This window comes from Spea bombifrons, chromosome 2, assembly GCF_027358695.1.
Source record: "Spea bombifrons isolate aSpeBom1 chromosome 2, aSpeBom1.2.pri, whole genome shotgun sequence".
In the NCBI taxonomy this organism is placed as follows: Eukaryota; Metazoa; Chordata; class Amphibia; order Anura; family Pelobatidae; genus Spea; species Spea bombifrons.
The window spans coordinates 69400659-69417429 of record NC_071088.1 but is presented as its reverse complement, the minus strand read 5'-3'; the positions used below and the strand labels follow the sequence as shown (position 1 = coordinate 69417429).

The 16771-nt window shown below is 42.2% G+C and overlaps 1 protein-coding gene across 1 annotated transcript in view; it reads right to left on the bottom strand.

Annotated features, from left to right (window-relative positions):
* Positions 1 to 795: 795 nt before the first annotated feature.
* The window catches only part of DLGAP3 (DLG associated protein 3), a 148100-nt gene continuing 132124 nt past the window's right edge, over positions 796 to 16771 (bottom strand). The window contains exons 9-12 of the mRNA XM_053454692.1: positions 15848 to 16275; positions 9696 to 9787; positions 3339 to 3482; positions 796 to 1345 (exon numbers count right to left, since the gene is read on the bottom strand). Coding sequence (XP_053310667.1) covers positions 1124 to 1345; positions 3339 to 3482; positions 9696 to 9787; positions 15848 to 16275 — 886 coding nt within the window. The 3' untranslated portion in view covers positions 796 to 1123. The remainder of the gene's footprint in view (positions 1346 to 3338; positions 3483 to 9695; positions 9788 to 15847; positions 16276 to 16771) is intronic.

The window sequence follows — 16771 nt, the reverse complement described above, 5'->3', positions numbered from 1 at the left end:
GACCTGAGTTATCTAAACTGATTACGTTAATAAACCAATGTTATTTGTGTTTACTACTAAGACTAACGTGGATGGGCGTATGGGCCAAGGAACCCACTCATGGTTTGATTAAGACAGCCACTCAGAAGTTATAAAACCATTTTGATCAAAATAAACTAACCAAGATATAGCATTTTGTAAACAGATATGATGGCAATAATACATGGTACTGCACTCATACAAAAGATTTTTTTACACCAGTTGTATAGAAATCTAGGGTAAGTATGAGATAACCAGTAGCTCACTTTGAGGTTTGTTTATCACAACATCCAAGCTGCAAGTTTATGAAAGTTTGCTGTGGTTTCAGAGATCGAATGCAAAAGTTTTTGTTCAGTTTGCAGCAAGGATTTTTTTTTTAAGTATAACGCAAAAGTCCCTTTCATGCCATCTTGAACACAATATATCCCGAACCTTTGGCATCCTTTTTCCACTTTTTAATGTAAAGTCTCAGGATGAAGATACATATAATCCCAGGGGAAGTCCCATGGGTCAGTACACAGTATGGATAGTGCTGGTACACACTAATGTTTGAAACGCTGTCTAGCAGAAACAGAACACGCTGCATTGTAGGCTGATACTGAGTATTACCATACATCCTAATAATCCCTTCTTCTAAAAGAAAAAAGAAAATACAACCTCCAACAGCTTAGTTATTTTTGTAAAGGTTTAAAACTTAACACCTGATTAGTATAGTTTGGCAATCCTTAATACTGCACTGTAGTAAAGGTTAGAAAAAGGAATTCTACACAGTGTTTATTTCATGGTTATACTCAGTACTAATTCGCAATACAGCATGGCCATTTCTCAAGCTACATGATGATTTGGAGGGTCTTGAGGGGTACATTTAGCTTTTACCTCTGCAGTGATGGGTTCACCATTAGCACTGGTGGGTTATCTATTTCTACATTTGGGGTTATTAATGAAGGGATTGTTTGGTTCAGGTGAGAGGGGCCTCCCCCGAGTTACACAGCTGTGGTCATTTTTTCAGTGTTTTTTTTCTTAGAATAATCTCTAAATCTTCTCTATGTATATATGTATAGTTGAATATACAGCGCGTACAAAAGGTTAGTGTACATTGTCCTCTTCACAGTCTGGTTTGGGCTTCAGGGATGTATATCTCTATGCTGTCTGCACTCTCTGTGGCAGAGTTGTGCCGGTATGAGGCAGCACGCTTGGCTGCCAGTAGCCTCTTTCGAGCTTCTTGTCTCTGACGATCAACAGAATCCAAGGAGCGGTCCTTGATGGGATGTACCTTCTGGCGGAGAGGCTTCTTTGGTATTGGAGGAGGCACCTTCTTCTTCTCCTCCTAAGGTATAAAAATGGGGGGGGGTTGTGATAAACAATACACAGGTCCCATTTGTTAAGATAACATTCAAATAAACCTAGAGATAATCATGCCTTTCGGTATTACATTCTCTATCACGTGTGGATTGTGAGCAATGTCACAAGCTAAGTCTATTAACAGTATGGCAATATTAGAGGATGTTTGCTGTTTCTGTAGTCCATTGTTATGACCACAAGATGGCATAGTAGCAAAGAAAACTGCTAAAAGCCGTTTTCAATGGTATGGATGGTAATCAGGCCTTCCACCTTTATCTTGACCAGGAATGGTCAATTATCCCCTGAGCCAGTGCAAAATTCTTAAACAGAGTTGCACTGACTTGGACTGGCCCACAAATGGAGGCAGTCACATAAGACAATGTTACTCGACCCCACAATAAAAGGGTAGCTGCTTGCACAGTGTTCAAGCAGCTAGAAAAAAGGCTCAGTTGAAGGTAAGCCTGTAACAATTGTGTGACGGAGTGAGAGTTTGTATGTGGTAGCATATGTCTTAGTATGAGGGCATGTGTGTGCATGTGTGTTAGTGGGAGCGTGTATGTGTGAGTGTATGTTAGTACATTAAAGTCTCATTCACAGATTTTAAAGAACAAAAACTACGTGTGTATGTTGTACACTTGCTCCCTTCCTCCTTATGCCATGTGGGGGACATGGAGCCCACCCAACTCACCCTCATCACCCATACAGTAATGTTAATAACTTTAATTAACCTCTGAGGTGCCATAGAGTTCACAGTTTCGCCTGCATTCTCCATAAAGGAATATGAAGGTTAAAACTTACATTAAAAACATAATCCCTATCTACAGAGAAATGATGGCGATGAGCTCAGCTGTCATGCCTCATAGAACAGTTTTGGAGACCCATTCTGCAGTGCTAGTTTGAGTACCGTATATTCCGGCGTATAAGATGACTGGGCGTATAAGATGACCCCTAACTTTTCCAGGTAAAATATAGCGTTTAGGCTATGCTCGCCGTATAAGACTACCCCTCTACCCAGTATACAACAACCAGCCAATCACGGCAAGCGATGTACCTTACCGGTGATTGGCTGGTTGTTATACAGACATATACATACATACACTGCCCTTACACACACACACACACACACACATATGTGTATATATATATATATACACACATACTAACATACGCCTGTCCATACATACAGATTTATACACTGCCCTCACCACACACCCCTGCCTTTACACACACACACACACACAAATATATATATGTATATATATATATATATATACACACACACACCAGCTTACAAACACACAAATACCTACACTGCTCTTACACACACCTGACCATACACATACACTGACCATCTCACACCAACATATATACACATACACTGCACTCACACCCCTTTCTCCCCATCTCTTACCTTTCTCATCTTCTTTCTTCCATCCAGTTGTGGGAGCGTGAGGTCTGTCATTTCAGACCTCTGCTTTACTGCTCCCTCATCACTACGTGCCGGCAATTGATGCCGAGCGCCGGGACATGACGTCATCCCCGTGCTCAGCATCAATAGCCGGCGCGTAGTGATTAGGGAGCATGGAAGCCGAGGTCTGGCACTTCAGACCTCAGCTTCCATGCTCCCTAATCACTACGCGCCGGCTATTGATGCTGAGCACGGGGATGACGTCCCTAATGTTGGGCTAGTTACAGGGAGGTCTGATCTCTCCAACCAGCCCTGCTCGTCGGGCGCCCGCTGATCAGGGCTAGTTGAGGAGATCACGATCTTGTACCTACCTCGGCACAGCCCTGAAGACCGGCCCAGGGGTCGGCTTCTCCGCTCATCCCTCCACTAGAGATTCGTGGCTTTGTCGGTAATCTCCGGCTCGGTAAGTTTTAGTACCCGGCGTATAAGACGACCCCCGACTTTTGAGAAGATTTTCTCTGGTTAAAAAGTCGTCTTATACGCCGGAATATATGTTACATATTTACAGTACCTTGCATTCCAGTGGTTTCCAGCCATTTTCCTTCAGTTGTTGCAGCTCTGCAAACTTCATACCCACGTCTTCAAAGGAAAGCTGGAGGAGATCCCAGAACCCAGCCAGGTCCTGAGAGGTGGGCACTGGAAATGAGTTGGGGTCCTGAGTACATACAGGAAATGCAAATAGAGATAGAGAAAAAGGTGTTTGTTATTAAACTGAAAAACCATAACTAACCAAAACATGATCATTCTATATTTTGTATATCATCACAATCCCTCAGCATATTGTACCAATGTAGCATGTAACGCTTGTGAAGCTAAATACAAAGTTTTAGATTTAAAACTGCAGCAAACACTTCTGATGTGCTACAAACATTATTGACTAACCTAATTAAGCTGATATTTTGTGCCGCATCACAGTATGTCTTGTATACATTGCCGGACTGGGGGACAACAAGGTGGCGTTCTAATGACGCAAGTGCACTGACTGCTGGATATGACAGGCCGTCATACTTAACAGGAATTAAACAGCTGTCTGTAGGTTTTTCCAACCCTGTACTGTGCTTAAAGGCTTTGTCTACCACAGGAGGCATATGTAAATGAGAGACAATGTAACCATGGATAAGGAATTAAAAGGTGTCTGTGTATGTCATAGACATGCCCATAATATCACTATAATGTATAATCTGTAATTTTATTACAGACAGGAGGCTTCATATTATGCATTAAATTCCTTCTTTACTACTTCAGCAGCAAAATAGTTAAATACAAAGTTTGGTGGAACAAACAAAAACATCCAAACTTGAAAGACACAATAGAACACTGAGTAGCCAATCAGCATGCAGTAGAGGATATGTAGGTGTAGATCCCCAACTAATCTCCCTCTTTCTTGCTGCTCAGCTGCACAGATAAGTACCAACTGTTTTTTGCTCTCTGAATTGTATTTTTTACCTCAGTTATGTGGTTTAAATTGCTTTCATTTATTTTCTAATATTTGTCACTACCCTCTGGCTGTTTAATTTCATCCTGCCAGTGGGTGCATGCGCACACGTTCACAGGTGTGCGCGCATTCAATTATACAGTGTTGCTGTTTTTACCAAATTGCTTATTTTGGGTGTTTATACTATTCCCCTCACCCCTACCTCTATCATACCCTGTTTGCGCCAATTTCTGCTGCGTTTTCGGGTTCAGCGACGGTTTTCGTTTCTTTGTCAGTTTCATTTCTATTCCACTTTTCTGCTGAAATTGCGTGTGACGTCATACATCTCGCGGGATTTTGGCTCTAGCTGGTTCTCAGCTAGATTCCCGCCCCTTTTCACCTCAGCTTACCTCAGGAAAGCTGCACATTGTTTCAACAGCTCCAGAGTGTCTCCTTTTGTTGCTGTTTTACTATGTCTTCAAAGGAACTGAAAAAGGCAGGTGATATGCCCACTCCTGCCACTATTCCTACACCTGGTTCAATTTCTGAGGCCCATATTAAAGACATCTGGGATAATACAGTCTCAAAGTCTGTCTCCACCGCGGTGGTTTTGGCCATGACTTCAATGCAGGAGTCATTGGTGAAATCTATAGCCTCTGCAGTATCCCATTCCAAACCTAAAAAACACTCCAGGGATAGTGACCCTAGAACCCCCTCAGACCAATTTTGGTCACCTGAGGAGTCGGAATCTACTTTAGCCATAGGCATGAGGAGGTCTGGGAAGGCCACCCAGAAAAGGAAACACTGCTTTCCTCTATCTTCAGACTCCCCCAAACGTGCAAAAAGCCGTTTACATGGGAAAGAAACAGACTTATCTTTGCGCTCTGCGCATGTGAAAGACGTGTCTGACACCCAGACCAAATCTAAACCCTCTGCTCGTGAGGAAGGCAAACGAGCTCAGAAGGCCCATTATAGGAGGAAGCCTGATTCCTTCCATACCTCCTCTAGCAGTGATTCGGACTCCGAAATCGTTTCGCTAATAACCGACTCCTCATCCTCATCCGATTTGTATTCAGACTCCCAAGATCATAACGATCAGCCTGGAAAAACTGAAGACTCTATTCTGGATGCTAAGGGGTTCCCCTTTTTCCATCCAGACCAAATAAAACATCCCCGCTCGGCCGAGTGGGTACCAACTGAACAAGTCTCTAAATATATGGAGCTCTGGATGCGACAAGCTCTCGAACAGGGAGCTCGCAACAAGATGCGGGCAGAATGCCCAAGACCAGTCTTACCTCATAAGGTAATTGAGACCCCAGAATTAGACGAGACAGTAATCCACTACCTCGCAAAAACTGGGAAGAACCCCCGAAAGGGCATTGACAGGTCCTTGAAAGCCTGTCAAGACAAGCTCCTGGATGTGTCTGGTCCTCTAGCCAAAATCCTGGAGCTCATAGAGGATGCCAAGCGCACAGACACACCTGTCGACATTAACATACTAAGTGGCTGGATGCAAAGGGCAATTTGCTTCCTGGGCAACGCCAATTGCGCTATGTCCGCAGAGTGCAGACGAAGCATCCTTATTAAAATTGACCCGCAGCTAGCCCATATATCCACTAAAGAACCAGGCTCAGCTACGGAAGGTTGTTTATTTGGAGAAGCCTTTCTCAAGGACATTAACAAATATGTAAATGTTTTCTCCAATCTGGACAAGGCAAATGCCAGTCTCAAGAAGGTTTTCCACCCAAAAATTTTTGGCAGGGCTGGGAAAAGCAGAGGTCGTTTCCCCAGCCGTCCAAACCCTCCATACCAGACCTCTTCATATAACCCAAGCTACACCTCGTCTTATAAGGGTTATCAAGGAAACTCCAACCATCTCCCTTTCTTCCCACATCGGGGAAGACCCTGGAAAGCACGGGGCCATCGAGGAACTCCTCGTGGAAGATCATCTTTCAGTAAGTATTACTGCTCCCCTTTCTTCACCCAACAGGCTGGGGGGGAGATTATTACATTTTTTCCCTATCTGGAGTCGTATCACAAACGACTCTTGGGTTCTAGATACAGTAAGGGGTTACCAAATAGAATTCATGTTTCCCCCCTTTCAGGATCAGCTTCCCCATCCAATTCATTTTACCCAACAAGACACTTTGCTGATCCAAGAAGAAATCTCAGGCTTGTCCCACAAAGGTGCTATTATTCAGGTCCCTCTAGACTCCCCTGGTTTCCTGAGCAATTTGTTCTTGGTAAAGAAAAGGGATTCCGGCCACAGACCGGTTATCAATTTACGCACTCTCAATGCCTTTGTGAAATACAACCATTTCAAAATGGAAGGAATTCACCTCCTTCGAGACCTTCTCATTCACAAAGATTGGCTTATAAAGATAGATTTAAAGGACGCCTATCTTACTGTACCCATTCATCCGTCCCATCAACCATTTCTCCAATTCCTCTGGAAGAATACGAAATGGCAATTTACATGCTTGCCATTTGGGTTGTCTTCTGCACCATGGTGCTTTACCAAATTACTCAAACCCGTAGTATCACTACTACGCAGCAGGGGTGTCAGACTCATTATATATCTAGACGACATCCTTATAATGTCTCAAGACCTAGAGACCATCTCTCTTCACAAATCTTGGACAGTTTCCCTTCTCTCAAACTTAGGTTTTATCATCAACAGGGAGAAATCCATTCTATCTCCAACCCAGGAAATAGAATTTCTGGGATTCCTAGTCAATTCACAGTCCGCTACACTGAGTCTTCCTCCAAGGAAACTCAAAACCATAAGGAAAGAGATTTCCTCTATTCTGAACAAACGCCTGATCTCTATCAGATCCCTAGCTCGAGTAGTAGGCCTTTCGTCAGCCTCTATCCAAGCTATTTTCCCTGCTCCCCTCCATTATCGAGCACTTCGACGTTTGAAGGCTCAACATCTCCGCAATGGTCTGGGATATTCAGACGAGATTTCCCTAACCCCAGACACGGAAGAAGAACTTCGGTGGTGGCTTCTCCACCTTCGCAGATGGAATGGAAGAGCAATCTTCAGCTCATTCCCAGACATAGTCATAGAGTCCGATGCCAGTCGTTTGGGTTGGGGAGCTCGTTGCGGCTCAATCTCCACCGGAGGGAATTGGTCCATAACAGAACTCAATCTTCACATCAACTGTTTGGAATTACTGGCAGGGTTTGTCGCAATAAGGAGTTTTGCAAAGGACAAAACTCATTGTTGCGTTCTCCTCAAGATGGACAATATATCCGCGGTTCAGTATGTGAACCGTCTGGGGGGGACCAAGTCCAAACTCCTAGCAGATATTACCAAGACCTTATGGCACTTCTGTCTAGAGCGAGACATCTTTCTCAGAGCAGAATATCTGCCAGGGCTATCCAACACCATAGCGGATTGGAACTCGCATTTTCTCACAGATTCCAGCGATTGGAAACTGAATCCCTCAGTTTTTCTGACCCTTTCAAGCCTTTGGGGCCCATTTGCCATAGATCTGTTTGCCTCGAGACTCAACACTCAACTTTCCCGATTCTTCAGCTGGCGACCAGACCCGGAAGCCGAAGGCCAGGATGCTTTCCTTCAGGACTGGTCAGAAGGGATCAACTATGCATTTCCCCCCTTCTCCATGATCTCCAGGGTTCTCCTCCTTACATGCTCCCAGAGAGCAGTCCTGGCCCTAGTTGTTCCATGGTGGCAAACACAACCATGGTTTCCTCTCCTGTTGAGTATCCTAATAGATTTCCCAAGGACCCTTCCTTTCCATCAGGACATCCTCCTCGACCCAGCAGGGAACTTCCACCCTCTGGTCCTCTCCCACCAGTTACCCCTTGTGGCCTGCCTAGTATCAGGGCAGCACAACTTGATCCAGAAATTTCAGACTCGGCTAGATGTATCCTTTCCGAAACCTGGGCTCCGGGTACCAGAACTAATTACGGATCTGCCTGGAAGCTTTGGTTACTTTGGTGCATGGAACGGGAGGTGGATCCCGTACATTCCAATGTAACCAACATTCTAAATTTCCTTTCATCCCAGTTTGACTCTGGTAAAGCTTATCGTACCATCAATGTGTACAGATCGGCCATTTCCTCCAATCACGCTTTCATCGATGGATTTCCTTCAGGTAAGCATCCTTTAGTATGCAAGCTCATGAGGGGTATCCGTTTCAAACGCCCCCCTCTTCCTAAATACCATCATACATGGGATGTGTCTATTGTATTGAACTTATTGAATTCCTGGGACAATTATGACTCTCTGCCTTTGAAATTATTGTCATTTAAACTAACCACTCTATTATGTCTCATTTCTTTCAAAAGGGTTTCAGATGTCAGGGCTTTAGATATATCTCTTAGACAATATGTACCTAATGGTGTTAGTTTTAAAATCCAGAGACGTACTAAAACTGGTTTACAGTCTGTTTTCTACCCTTCATTTCCACATCATCCGTCTCTTTGTGTTGTTGCTTGTCTTAAAGCCTATGAGCTCAAGACTACATCTCTTCGTAATGTCTCTCTTCCTCAGCTTCTAATTTCCTTTCGTAAACCTTTTCTTCCTGTCTCCTCGGCTACTCTCGCTAGATGGGTCAGAGCCACTATGTCTCTGGCGGGCATAGATATCTCTGTGTTTGGAGCTCATTCCTCCAGAAGTGCTATGTCAACTAAAGCCTTCCTGGCTGGTGGTTCTTTGGCTGAGATACTCAAAGCCGCAGACTGGTCCACTGACTCCACCTTCAAGACCTTTTATTTTAAACCTGATACTCACATCTCGTCTGTGGTGTTGTAATTTTTATATCTAGCTTTAAACATGCATAATATGAAGCCTCCTGTCTGTAATAAAATTGGAGATTTTCCTAACTTGCAGTGCAAGAAAATATAGATTTTATTAACGACAGGAGGCGAATATTATCCCACCTCATTAACCCTCCCTTTATGTCATTTTCTCATTTCAGATTAGTTTATTCTCATCGTTCTTTGTTTTGGAAGTTTATGATTATCGTCCAGTCGGCAGCGCGAAAGAGGGAGATTAGTTGGGGATCTACACCTACATATCCTCTACTGCATGCTGATTGGCTACTCAGTGTTCTATTGTGTCTTTCAAGTTTGGATGTTTTTGTTTGTTCCACCAAACTTTGTATTTAACTATTTTGCTGCTGAAGTAGTAAAGAAGGAATTTAATGCATAATATTCGCCTCCTGTCGTTAATAAAATCTATATTTTCTTGCACTGCAAGTTAGGAAAATCTCCAATTTATTTTTAATTGTATACTCATACAAGTCATACGGGCTTTTGGTGAAATTTCTACTGCAGAGCCTTTAACGACCACTATCTAATCTACTAATCTACTGGGAAAAGTAGTGTCTACAAGCAAGGTTAAAGTTGTGTCTACAAGCAAATGACCACATAAAATATTATAATGTCATTCAATTGAGTGCAAATGTTGAATGCAGCACTTACCATGTTTTGCTGGCAAAGTCTGAAAAATTGCTGTACTTTTTGAGACATGAGGAGTTGGGAGCTTCCCACAGCACTGCGAATTTTCTCCAAGACTGCAAATCACAGAGTAAATGTTATTAGTATGCAAAGACTAGTTTTACCAAAATGGAGGAAGATAAGTAAGGACACCTGGAAGTATGTATTCCCTACAGCCTGGTGAGTAAATATACATTTGGTTTACATGGATTTAATCTAAAATGTCATTCTGAGAAAGGTTTTTGTACGTGACAGGTTTAAGACTTGCCTATTTGCCTTTAATTGCCAAGGTAAATATATAATGTGCCAGTAGGTGTGTTTATCCAAACACGGAACAACAACTGGCTGGCAGATAAGGAAGGGTTAAATCCTTAGAGGGAGACTCTGCAGACCCCCCCCCATGCATCTGCAAGAGGTACACCATGAAAATTAAAATGGATCATTCAGCTATCATATGCATTAACGTCTCATTCACAGATTTTAAACAACAAAAACTAAAATAAATCATTTTGTCTATGATAAGCAAAGCTTCCTGCAGTGTGAATTGGTAGAATAACTGCAGAACTCTTCAAAGCCAAGTGTTATATTATGTTAATGCACTTACGCAACTTACTATGTTACTGGGACATTATGTATGTTTGTCATAAAAAGAATTAGACTGAAAAAAAAAAGATTAGGGGTTGTAGTCTGGTACCCTTGTGATACAAAACATAATAATAACGCTAATGACTAATAGCCACTGTGTATTAGGTTCTCTAAGATTGCAATACTAATGTGGAAAACATTAGAGGGAGCTAGCTTATTGGATTTTCTGTTCTGGGTTTCATTTGTGGTGTTAAATTATTAAGTTAAAGAAAAAAAAGGAAGGAAGAAAGATTTTCTCTGAAACTGTAAAAATTAACTAAGTTCCATACATTAAGACTAATTACCACTTAAGACTAATTACCACTAGGATCTTAGAACCATAATGAGAAAAGCTATGTTTTTTTAGTTCATGTATCAGGTGTTCGGGCGCCTTGTGCAGGCCACTGCCATGCCCCCCCCCAACATAAACATTGACAAAAGAAGAGAGGAAAAAGATCTTTGCAGCAAATAATTTTTAATTACAGATACCGTATTTGCTCGATTATAAGACAAGGTTTTTTTCAGGGCAAATGCTCTGAAAAATACCCCTCGTCTTCTAATCGGGGTCATCTTATAATCAGACCTCAAATAGAGGTCTGACTATGAGACTAAGATCCAGATCCCCCGCACCGCTGCAGGGGACCTGGATCCTTCTGCCCCCCCCATTTAACACTCCAACCCACACACTTACTAGTGCTTCCAATTTCCTGCTGTATACCGGGGCAGCGGGTTGACGTCCACGCGATCCGCGTAGACAACTTACGCTGCAGCCGGAAGGGGGTGTGGCTAGCAGCGGGGGTTGTCTGCGTCCATCGGGCAGACTTTCCCCGGCTGTCAGAGATCAGAGTTCCCTGCACCGGTGGGGGGGGAGTGTTAAATGGGGGGGAGACAGAAGGAAGACTGCTGCCCCTGTATACAGCAGGAAATTGGAAGTCCCGGTAAGTGTGTGTGGGGGGGAGTGTTAAATGGGGGCATAGGGCATTTCTGGAGACAGAGTGCTCTATGAAATGCCTTTTAACCCCCTGAACGCCACTCTGCCTCCTGAAATGCCTTATACCTCCCTATATGCCACTCTGCCCCATAATATGCCTTTTAACCCCCTAAATGCCAGAGTGGCATATAGGGGTATAAGGCATTTCTGGAGGCAGAGTGGCACATAGGGGGTTAAAAGGCATATCATGGGGCACAGTGGCATATAGAGGGTTAAAAGGCATATCATGGGCCACAGTGCCATATTGGAGTGGCAAGCCTGGGGGCAGATGTGCGTAACTGGGGGGCAGGTTGAAAAATACAAGGAAATAAAAACAAAAAATATATTTTTCTCAATCATAGCTTTTATTAAAAAATGTAATAGTTTACATGAATTAACATTTACTGGTAAAACTTTTTTCCTATAGGGTAGTCTTATATTCAGGCTTTTTCTTTTTTACCTAAAATAATATTCAGATTTTGGGGGGTCGTCTTATAATCAGGGTCGTCTTATAATCGAGCAAATACGGTAATTTATGTGCAAGTGCAATAATAACTGGGAAGACTGGTAATAGAAATGTACACCTTCTGGCAAGTAATCTGAAGCTCACAATACAGCTTTACGTGCTTTTGCCTTTGCAAACTCATCAATCATGATGTTCATATCCAATGTCTTCAATACATTGCTTTCAATGGATAATACTGATAAAGATGTTAGTCTGTCGCCAGTCATCGATGACCTCAGATATGTTTTAATGAGCGTTAACTTGGAAAAGCTGCGTTCTCCTGACGCCACAGAAACAGGAATTGTTACTAGAACCCATAATGCTATCCACATGTTTGGAAATGTGTCAGTCAGGCCATCTCTCACTATAAAATTGAGTGTGTGGCGGGGTGTTGGTACATCTTGAGGTAGTAGGGTTTGAATATACCAAAGCTCCTCTGAAAGATCTAGACCATTAATGTCTGATTGGCTGCTCTTCTCTAATGCCTTCTGTAACTGCAAGCAACAGTGGCTTGTTTCCTCTTGCTGGAAGACTTTTCATACTGTATATGAATCCCCATACTTTGTTGTGGTTTTCCGTATGGGTAAAATGTTCCTCCAAAGATTTAGCAGCAGTATCAACCTAAACTTAAAAAATGTAAATCTTAAATTTCTCTGTGGGATCTGTTAATCTGTCCATCTTGGCTTTCATAGTCAAACAAGGTCTTTTTTCTGCGGATACGGGAAGGCTTTTTAAAAACAGGCTCCACGTTCAATTTTTCTACTAGTTCCTTTGCAAATCCAGACTGAAATGTATTTAAAAAATATCAGCAGCCTCATTTTGTATAGCTTTGCTCACAATATTGACTTGGTACAACAGGTCGTACCAAACACACAATGATATAATAAATTTGAACTCCACAATCTGCTGAGAAATTGTGTTAGCCTCATGACTGATGTTCGGTTCAGTGTGGTTTTCCTCACACAAATCAACCAATGCTTAGATTATGTCTTAGTGGTTTAAGACAATTTATACGGCATTACCACCGAGTCGTGCACAAAGGCTTTAAAGTGAGGCCAGATAAATGGTCAGTCAAAATTTCCCATCGCTTTACTGATCCTGAGAATAGAACATAAATGCGTTGAATGAGTCCAAATAGTTGCATTGATTCCTTGCATGAGCGTACTGCATTTCCATTTACAAGATTTAGACCATGACATCCACATGGTACAAATACTGCTCTTGGGTTTATATTTAAAAATTTGGACTGAACTCTGCCATATTGTCTCCATTGTCATAACCTTGTCCAGGATCAATATCCAAATTTTTTGCGGAAAGAAATTCAAGGAGGAAATCACTTAATTATTTTCCAGTTGTATCCTCTACTTTATTGAAACCAATGAAATGTTCCTTTACTTGGAAATTTCCAGAAATGTCTTCCACAAATCGAATAGTAAATGGCATCTGCTCCTTATGGCTAATATCTGGACTGCAATCAAGGATAATTGAGCAATAGTTTGTATTCTGCAGCGTTGTAAAATGTCCTCAATTACCTGTTTTGACATAAGATTTATTATTTCATTTTGAATTGTTTTTCCGCAGTAGCGGTCTGCAGTTTCTTTTGATACCACCCTGCATAAGTGTTCTGCAATCACATTGTCATATTTTCCTAAAAGTTCCACAAGACCTAAAAAATGTCCATTAATGGATGTAAACAGTCGATCTAAATATCCTCCGAAGGCCAAAAACTGGACAATTTTTAATAGCCCCTCCATCACTGATCTCCACGACTCATGAGGTTTTGGAAGTCTTGATCAACTGCATGTATTGATTTTAGTCTCAGTTGTGTTTCAATCCACATCTGCTGGGCTGTAAAATGACTGCTGGAGGTGTCATGCCATGTCCAGTCATCTGATCCTCCTAGTGCAAGTGATGTTTTAGGTTTCTTGTCAAATAATTGACAGGAGAAACAGAATACTTTTTTAGCAGATGAGGAGTATATCAACCATCGCCGTGTTTATTCTTCACCACTGTCTAATTTTCTTTTATAGAATGATGAAGAAAAATGCGATAATGGGCATCTTTTTTACAACATCTAAAATACGATCAATATTTTTTTAAATCAATTTTGTCCACAAAGCAGGATCTGTTAACCCCTTAACGACAATCCACGTACATGTACGGGGTTGCCGTGCAACGGGTTAACGACAATGCCCGTACATGTACGGGCTGCCGTTAAACAGCTGCATCGCCGCGATCGCGGCGTTTTCGCCGCGATCGGCGGCTTTGCAGCATCCACGGAAGCCTCCCAAGTGAGGCTGACCGTGGATCCGGGGAGGGCAGCCCTCGGCAGCCCTCCCCGGAAGAAAAATGGCCGCCGCCGCACCGATCATGAAAGATCGCGGCGGCGCCCGGCTAAAACTGCTTAGGAAGCGATCTGAATTAGGGAACGTGACAGAATCATTTTAAGGAATATATTACCATTATAATCATCAAAAAAAGGTGGAATTATTCTGTTATAGCCCTTCAAATGTAAAATGTCATGAAAATCTGTGTTAGGCTAGGTTTCCATTTGGGTTTTTTTTTGCTAAAAACACCCATAAAAACGCCAATAGCGCCACCTGGCGTTTTTTTAGTGGAAAAACGCAGCAGCCAGATGTTAGCTGTTCTTCAATAGGAAATCGCAAAATGCCATTTCCACTTGGCGTTTTTCTGTTTGGCGTTTTTTCAGTCCTCTTTGGCGTTTTTCTGCTTTTTTGGGCTCTGTGGCAGTTTTTCAAAATCGCAGCATGTTGACTTTGCAGCATGTTTTTTTGCAAGAAATCTTGGCGTTTTTTCTCCAATAGAAGTCTATGGGAGAGAAAAAACGCCATGAAAAAGCCATGTGGGTTTATTGTCTTGGCGTTTTTTCCACAGTTACAATGCAGAGGATGGACCCAGTATCTGTGTGTCCTACGAGAAATAGGCTGAAAACAAACAGTTTCACACAAAACAAAGTCCTGGACTGGTTCATATTGAATTTTACACCATTTGGAACAAACATGCCATTACAAACAAACATACCCGACGCATCAACTGGATCCTGCGTGCCAAAAGCAACAGCAAACAATTTGCACCATCATTTGGGGCCAATCTTCCCAGAGGAGCAGACATTCGGAATAAAGCATGCCTTACAAACCACAGAAAAGAGACAAAAGGGTCTACCAAGTAAATGACATCAGGAGAGGGCAGATACTTGCCATTTATCCCAATCCCTTTTAGCTGGGTGAAACTTCTAACTTGTAAAGGCTGGAAAAACTGAATAAGGTCAAAAAAAGCAATTTCCACAGAAAGGCTAAAACGCCAGAAAAAACTGCAGAAAAAACGCCAAAACGCAGGTAAATGCAGTGGCAGTTTTCTTGGCAGTTTTCCTGGCGTTTTTCATCAAGAAAAAAACGCCGGACAAAAACCCAAGTGGAAACCTAGCCTAAAAACAAGGTTTTCTTGCACCTATTGTTCAGATAAAACACATGCCATATAAAAGAAGAAAATGGACAATCAATATTGATTTCTACTTTAATTAGAAGAACTGTGTATATATGTCTCATTTTCCAATTTAACTTATGTATTATTTATTTAAAAATGTGCAAATTGCTTACGTTTTCAACTCATATAAATGCAATACACCTGCAGTGGAGTGTATGCAAGTTAAGAATGATTTTTTGCAACTACTAATGCAAGTTGGTATTTGTTAATAAGAAATTCCAACTTTTGCAAATCTGCTGCGGCAAATTTACTTGCACCCACATTTTAGTGAATAAACTTGAAATGGTAATAAGTGTTGTGTAATGCTAGGGCCTAAAACACAATAGAAGGAAGGAAGGAAGGAAACACCATATATTTTAGATATTAGAGTATTGGAGAACTTGCAAGCTTCCTACATAGTGAAAATCAGGAGATAGCAAAATAACAGATAATGGTAGTTTCTCTCTTTAGTGAATAAACCATTGTAACAGTTTAATGGAGGACAGTAGCTAGAAGTCCACCAATCTGCACAGCTGTTTTGAAACCAGCACTTACTTTCTTCTGGAAGATCATACTCCTCAGCCTCTCTCTCCATCTGCTGGCACCATCCTTCCATTCTCTCCACCTCTGCCTGCAGCAGCTTGATGAACCACTCTCCATCCCGGTGACAGGGAGATGCCCTCCCCGAGTCTGGGAGACTGCGAGTGCCCCTGTCAATCCAGGACTCCTGATGGGCTTCCTCGGCTGGGTCATACTGCATTTGATAGTCCTCTCTGTATGCCCACTGGCCCTGGGTGTGTACTGTCTTATAGACAGAGTACTGCTGGCTGGAATCAGAGGGCTCAGATGAGTGTCGTTGAAAAGAGCGCCCAAACTGTAGACCCTTGTCTTCTGTTGGAACAGTCAGGCCAGGAAAGCCTTCTAACTCAAGGTCGGCCTGAACTCCAGCTGTTACACTGTTAGAGCGCTTAAATCTTGCCTTCCTGTTTAGAATAGGTAAACAATTATTAGGTGATAAAAAGTATAAAAATATTTCAAATGTAAATTCATCTGCAAATTACATATTCAGGGTCACTAAACTTGCTGCTAAAAGTTATAAGTAATAATCCTATGATAAAAATAAGATGGTTAGCCCTTTTTTTTAAGAAAAGGAGGCAATGATGGACGTGTTGCCAAATGTTTGCCATCCCTCCCCACATCTTGCTCAATTTTTGTATATGGAATAGAATTTTCAGAAGTGAATTGTAGCAGGAATGACAAGTATTCTGGGGACTGCCCATAACACCAGGCTAGCTGAAGAGAATGCTGTGAATGTAACTGCATGCTTTCACCACCTCCTTAATCTTTCTACATTGGCTTAACCTTTTAATTCCATCCCCAGTAAACGATGCGCAGGTATTTATCTCTGTGTAACACCCTGCTTGACAACCCTTGCTATGTGCACTTGTGTCACTGCTGTCATGCTGTGCATTGTGGTTA